General features: G+C 43.7%; 1 protein-coding gene across 1 annotated transcript in view; it reads right to left on the reverse strand.

The window, feature by feature from the left end:
- Positions 1 to 7,231, reverse strand: part of LOC134444719 (growth arrest-specific protein 2-like) — a 17,565-nt gene extending 10,334 nt beyond the window's left edge. Inside the window, exons 1-2 of the mRNA XM_063193941.1 lie at positions 7,054 to 7,231; positions 3,950 to 4,059 (exon numbers count right to left, since the gene is read on the reverse strand). Coding sequence (XP_063050011.1) covers positions 3,950 to 4,059; positions 7,054 to 7,231 — 288 coding nt within the window. The remainder of the gene's footprint in view (positions 1 to 3,949; positions 4,060 to 7,053) is intronic.
- Between the last annotated feature and the right edge of the window lie 271 nt (positions 7,232 to 7,502).

Genomic DNA, 7,502 nt, shown 5'->3' on the forward strand with positions numbered 1-7,502 from the left:
ACAAACTACCAATCAGGAGACAGATACACGGCTGACCACACACAAACTACCAATCAGGAGACAGATACACGGCTGACCACACACAAACTACCAATCAGGAGACAGATACACGGCTGCCCAGCCCACACGCAAACTACAAATCAGGAGACAGATACACGGCTGACCACACGCAAACTACCAATCAGGAGACATATACATGGCTGACCACACACAATCACATCCAGCGGTATCAAACGTAAATGTATCATGGAGGTAGTATAAGAAATAGAGATGCACCGGATCCTGATTTTTAGGATCCTGCCGGATACCAGATCCACTGCTTAAGATCCTGCCGGATCCGGAACCGGATACCGGATCCTACGAAAGGGTTGAAACACATAGCCTACTCGCACACGTGGGCCCTTTTTATCACGTTGGCTCAAACTATTTTGACTGAAAAGCCTCGGCTACCGGATCCTGGATCCTGGAACCGGATCCGGATCCTGTGAAAAACCCTATTATCCTGCCGGATCCGGATCCGGTGCATCTCTAATAAGAACTGAAGAGAGTCCCGCCTCCAGTCATTTCAATGGGAAATGCTAGGCTTGTGAATTTTGCCAAAATTGAACGTTTTTTTTCTGCCGCCAGTTTACTCAGCCAATTACGTGCCACGTTAATGACTGACTTACGGTTGACCAGAAAGCTATATGGAAGACGGGCATTGGATGCATGGAGGTGCCCAACCACAGACCTGTAAAGGTCTGTGCGCCCAACACTAAACTCGCGTACCCACCAATCATCATGAGCGAAGTGAATGTCTGAAGTGTGAAAATGGCGACTTGCTAATCGGCGAAGCTAACCAGCGAAATCCTTCCCCCCTTGGTAAAAGAAGGGGCTACAGGGCAGACCACACACAAACAACCAATCAGGAGGTAGACCATAGGTTCTCAGCCTTTTCTGAACAAATGCCCCCTGGACCTCATCATAAGCGTCCCAACGCCCCCCGGACTTCATCATAAGCCTCCCAACGCCCCCCGGACCTCATCATAAGCCTCCCAACGCCCCCTGGACCTCATCATAAGCCTCCTAATGCCCCCTTAGTTTTAAATGGAATAGACTAATGACCTGAATTTCAATTAAGCGTCACCCCCTCTCAGCTGTGTCCTACTCAACGCCCTGCGAGGGCCACCAAAAGCCCCCTGGGGGGCTGTAGAGCTCCTGTTAAGAAACACTAAGATAGATAAAGGAATGTCCATTCATGATCAGCGAATCAGGAGATAGATAAAGGGCTGGCCACACACAATCACAACCAATCAGAATATAGGACTGGCTACACACAATCACAACCAATCAGAATATAGGACTGGCTACACACAATCACAACCAATCAGAATACAGGGCTGGCCACACACAATCACAACCAATCAGAATATAAGGCTGGCCACACACAAACAATGATATTCCAGCAACAATAACATTCTAACCACCCAAGCCTGTCACCCAAACAACACTACCCAAACATTCTAACAACAATAAGATTCTGACAACAACATTCTATCAACAATAGCATTCTACAAACAACATTCAACAATAACATTCTAACTACAATAACATTCTAACAACAATATTCTAACAATAACATTCTACCTACAATAACATTCTACATACAATAACATTCTAACAATGATATTCTAACAACAATAATATTCTAACAACAATAACTTTCCAACAGCAATACCAGAGAGAGTAGAGAGATACAGTGGTGCTCATATGTTTACATACCCCAGCAGAATATACGCTTTCTTGGCAATTTCTCCCAAAATATGATGGATTACATAAAACCTTTTTTTTCACTCATTGCTAGTGACTGGCTTAAGATATTTATTAGCAATCTTCTGTGTTTACTCTTTCAAAAGCATGATCACAACCCAACTACCCAAATTACCCTGTTCAAAAGTTTACATACCCCAGTTTCTGATGCTGAGTATGGCCCTGTTTAACATCAGGGACCGCTCTAAATTGTTTGTGGTAGTTGTGGATAAGGCTCTTAATGTTCTCAGATGACAAAACAGCACATTCTTCCTGGCAGAATGGTTGTTTCCTATAATATGTTTGGGTGTCTTGCTGGAACCTCACATTTGAGTTTTCCCCTGAATGGCTCAATGATGTTGAGATCAGGAGAGTGAGACGGTCGCTCAAAAACTTCATTTTATTCTTTCTGAAGCTAATGACGGGTTGATTTGGCTTTCTGTGTTGAAATATTGTCATGTTGGCATGCCCAAACAATGGACCATGTGCAGTTTCAAGGCTGATGTGTGTCAAGTTTCCTCCAGTATTTTTTCACAGGGCAATGTATTCATCATTCTGCGAGTATGGACCAAAAGTATAGTGCATTTGTAACTCAAATGTCCTCATGACATCAGTGGTCCATGACCATGTTTCACAGAAGGGATGGTATAACTTTCATCATAGGCTCTGTTGACTGTTCTCCAAATGGTACTGTTAATAGTGGCTGAAAATAGTTCCATATTGATCTCATTTTTCCAAATGACTTTGTCACAGGCATTCTGATGCTTCTCACTATGCTATTTGATAACATGTGTGCATTTTTATAACATGTTTGCATTTTTGTAGTAATGGCTTTCTCCTGGCAACCCCCAACAGCCCATCGTTCCTCAAGTGCCTCTTTGCTGTACAGTTTAAAACATTTTTTCATGTTGTCCTATATTTCACCTGAAGTTATTTTTTGGTTGTCCTATGCCTCCTGAACAATTTCCCTTGCAATGATCATTGCAATGCAATGATTCCCTTGCCCAATGACTTGATTCCAACCAAACCCCCTCATATTGCATTTCTGAATTGAAATTCCAACAGTGCCAACATGACAATATTTCGACACAGAAAGCCAAATCAACCCGTCATTAGCTTCAGAAAGAATAAAATGAAGGTTTTTGAGCAACCATATCACTCTCTTGATCTCAACATCATTGAGCCACTCAGGGGAAACCTCAAATGTGAGGTTCCAGCAAGACACCCAAAGATATTATAGGAAACCACCATTCTGCCAGGAAGAATGTGCTGTTTTGTCATCTGAGGAAAATTAAGAGCCTTATCCACAACTACCACAAACAATTTAGAGCGGTCCTTGATGTTAAGCAGGGCCATATTCAGTATCAGATACTAGGGTATGTAAACTTTTGAACAGGGTCATTGGGTAGTTTGGGTTGTCATCATGCTTTTGAAAGAGTAAACACAGAAGATTGCTAATAAATGTCTTAAGCCAGTCACTAGCAATGAGTGAAAAAAAAGGTTTTGTGTAATCCTTCATATTTTGGGAGAAATCGCACAGAAAGCATATATTCTGCTGGGGTATGTAAACACATGAGCACCACTGTATATACTTAAAGAATCTCTGGCAATACCACCGCAAAGGTGTAGGTTTGGCTTGGAAAGTGGTGGGGATATAGCCTGGGAACTCCCATACTGCCTTTAGTTCTACACAATCGTTTTGATCTGAAAGACAGTCTGGCGAGGATGACTCATAACGTCCAAGATCATGGGCCCTGTGTCATAATGGCCAAGCATTCCGACCTTTACAGTTTCTCTGCCCAATCAGAGAGCAGGGCAGTGTGTCATAATAGCCAAGTATTCCGCCCCCTACGGAATGTACAATAGGCAACTCCCCAGACCTAATCTCACTTGTGATTAGGTCTGGTGTTAACCAGGCAAGTGGGGATATATGGAAGCGTAAAACAGCCTGACGGCACAACTGTGTGTGTGTGTGTGTGTGTGTGTGTGTGTGTGTGTGTGTGTGTGTGTGTGTGTGTGTTACCTTCCCCATGCTGCCCAGTATCATCCTCTCCTGTAGTGTAGTGTGTATAGTGTATAGTGTATAGTGTGTGTGAGTGTGTGTGTGTGTGTGTGTGTGTGTGTGTGTGTGTGTGTGTGTGTGTGTGTGTGTGTGTGTTACCTTGCCCATGCTGCCCAGTATCATCCTCTCCTGCAGCTCCTCCGCTAGTTGACACAGCAGCACCCCCGTCTCCAGCCTGTCAATCAAATCATCCGCCGTCACGGAAACACCTGCAGGGGGGCGGGGCCAATCAAAGGAAAATGAATTCAACATGGGGGTGAATGAATGAATGAATGAATGAATTTATTTTGTCTGTTTTGATGTAAAAACATTGTTTAGCAACTGAAACCATACATTAAAAGCCTGTCAATCAAATCATCCGCCGTCACGGAAACACCTGTGGGGGGGCGGGGCCAAACAACACAAAGCATTTCCTATGAGGTGAATGAATGAATGAATGAATGATGGATGAATTACTTTATTTATTTCGTCTATTTTGATGTAAAAACATTTTATAGCAACTGAAACCATACATTAACAGGGCAGTCATGGGTAAGCAGGTTAGGGCGTCGTCACACTTGTAGCCCAAAGGTTGCCAGTTCGACTCCTGACCCGCCAGGTCGGTGGTTGGGGAGTAATCAACCAGTGCTCTCCCCCATCCTCCTCCATGACTGAGGTACCCTGAGCACGGTACCGTCCCGTCACACTTCTCCCCTGGGACGCCATTGAAGGCTGCCCCCTTGCACGGGTAAAGCATTAATTTATTCTTTTGATCTCTTTGATTTTATCACTTTTTAATGTATTTTGTCTTTTTCCTATTTTTCCTATTTAATTCTATTTATTGACTCAGAGGGCCTGCACAAGATTTCCTATGTGCTTGGACTACTAATTTATGCACAAATGGCAAATGAAGTACTTTGAACTTGTGAAATTTTAAATGCAATTTACTTGAGTGCAGTCTGCACTTGTGTGCTGTGCAGTGCTGTATCACAATGACAATGGGAGTTGAAGTTTCCCAGGTTACTTCACTTTCACTGAAAAGAAAGACCGATTGTGCGTTCATGTGGTCTCGTAATTATCGTAAATACCAAATGCCGACATTCAAAGCACACATGAACGCCACCGCTTCTGGTATATACCACTGGACAACTCATAGAAAGTTTTGATAAACGAGTTTGAGAGATGATGACGTACACAACAGCTGCACAGTAAATTTGCCAGTGTTAATTTTGCAGTGTTAAGGCTTATTAACACTATTGGAGTAATTCCAACACCAAATGGAGTGAGATGCTCTCCAATGTCAGTGACAAATGAAGTTGTTAAATTGTGTGGAGTTAGAAGTACTCCAGAGAGCCCCCGCCTCCTCGAGGTGATGGAGTTTGTCTGCGCCATTGTATGCTCCCCGAAACTGCTTTACTCTTTATAGTGTTAGCTTAACACTATACATCTAACATCAGTGTTTAACACTGATCTGGAGTAGGACCAAATAGACACTAGAACAGTGCTACTTTTAACTCTTTAAGTGTTGTTTTAACACTGCAAAATTTACTGTGTGGCTCTACTCTCACCATGGCAACTGCTAAGTTGAAATACTAAAAAACCGGCATTCAGTATGTTCAGACAGTCATGGTAAATTACAGTGTCAGAAAAGATTCAGCATTTTTACCTTTTGACTTCCTCATTCATTTGCTTGCTGTAGCTGATGAACAACAGTCTATAATCGTTTTATTTAAAAAACTGGCCCGAGTCTCACTCTGGCCCGCCATTTTTAATAGATAAACAACGTTAAAAAAGCACATAAACGAAACGCAGTTGTAAATACCACTTCGCAACTAGATAATATCTACTTCGGAAGACCACATGAAAGCACCAATAGACACAAAAACGCACTCAGGCTTCCATTGTGGTCCCTTGTAGTGTAGCCTCTTACATGGTAAATAAAATAAAAGGTGGTTTCAACTCAACTCTCACTAGGTTTTGGAGTGCTGCTATTGAGTCAACTGACTTTACTTAGCCTATAACTTTACAACACTGTGCAGTAAGTTGCCTTGAACATGTATTTATTGCACTAAATCGCATCGAGTCAACATCTAAATCAACCCCTTAATGCATGCCATACCTCCAGCGTCACACTGTAATAATCACTGGTAAGTTAACTACCATAGTACTACACCACTATGACAGTACACAGGGCCTTTAGTAATACATTACTACCATAGTACTACACCACTATGACAGTACACAGGGCCTTTAGTAATACATTACTACCATAGTACTACACCACTATGACAGTACACAGGGCCTTTAGAAATACATTACTACCATAGTACTACACCACTATGACAGTACACAGGGCCTTTAGTAATACATTACTACCATAGTACTACACCACTATGACAGTACACAGGGCCTTTAGTAATACATTACTACCATAGTACTACACTACTATGACAGCACACAGGGCCTTTAGTAATACATTACTACCATAGTACTACACCACTATGACAGTCCACAGGGCCTTTAGTAATACACTAGGACTTGGTCATTGCCATTCTGGTAACAGTAAATCAATAACTCCAGTCTCCAGTCTATCCTCTGCCGCCATGGTAACACCTGCAGAGGGCGGGGTCAAAGACACAGCACAACACAGCACACCTGCTCGGTCAATTTCCATTGGTTCATTTAGTCGTCAATCAGAGCTCTGTAAAAATTCCTCTGTCTACGCTGCTTCCTACAACACCAGTGAAAAGAATCACAACTGCAAACTAGACAGTTGTAAACACTGCTCAATGGCATCCTGTGCATGTGCATGTGTGTGTGTGTGTGTGTGTGTGTGTGTGTGTGTGTGTGTGTGTGTGTGTGTGTGTGTGTGTGTGTGTGTGTGTGTGTGTGTGTGTGTGTGTGTGTGTGTCTGTGTGTGTGCGCGTGTTTGTGCATATATGTGTGTGTGTGTGTTTGTGTGTGTTTGAGTTTGAGAGTGTATGCGCGTGCATGCCTGCATGTGTGCGCGCGCGCGTCTGTGTGTGTGTGTATACATGTGTTTGTGTGTGTGTGGTGTGTATGTGCGTACATGCCTGCATGCATGTGTGTGTGTGTGTGTGTGTTTGAGCTTTAGTGTGTACAGTATGTGCGTACATGCCTGCATGCGTGTGTGCGTGTGTGTGCGTGTGTGTGTGTGCATGTGTGCGTGTGCATGAGTGTGTCAGAGAGTGTGTTTGCGTTACCCAGTAAGGTGTGTATCCACAGTGCCAGGTCCTCTGTCATTGGCTGGAGGCTGGCGTGGTGTCGGGCGGCGAGCCAATCAGAGTAGGCGTTGAGGCAGGTGAGGTGGGGGGTGGGGGGGTGGGGGGTGGAGAGGGGGCTCAGCAGCGGGCTGAGGACAGGACTCAACGGGACACTCATGGTGACACCTGCACACACACACACACACACACACACACACACACACACACACACAAACACACACACACACACACACACATGTAGACACACACACACACACACACACACACACACACACACACACACACACACACACACACACACACACACACACACACACACACACACACACACACACACACACATGTAAGCATACACACACACACACACACACACACAGTTTACTTCTTTATTTGAATTGACAGATAGACGTTTATCATAGCACAAGCCA

This window comes from Engraulis encrasicolus, unplaced genomic scaffold, assembly GCF_034702125.1.
Source record: "Engraulis encrasicolus isolate BLACKSEA-1 unplaced genomic scaffold, IST_EnEncr_1.0 scaffold_68_np1212, whole genome shotgun sequence".
Classification (NCBI taxonomy): domain Eukaryota; kingdom Metazoa; phylum Chordata; class Actinopteri; order Clupeiformes; family Engraulidae; genus Engraulis; species Engraulis encrasicolus.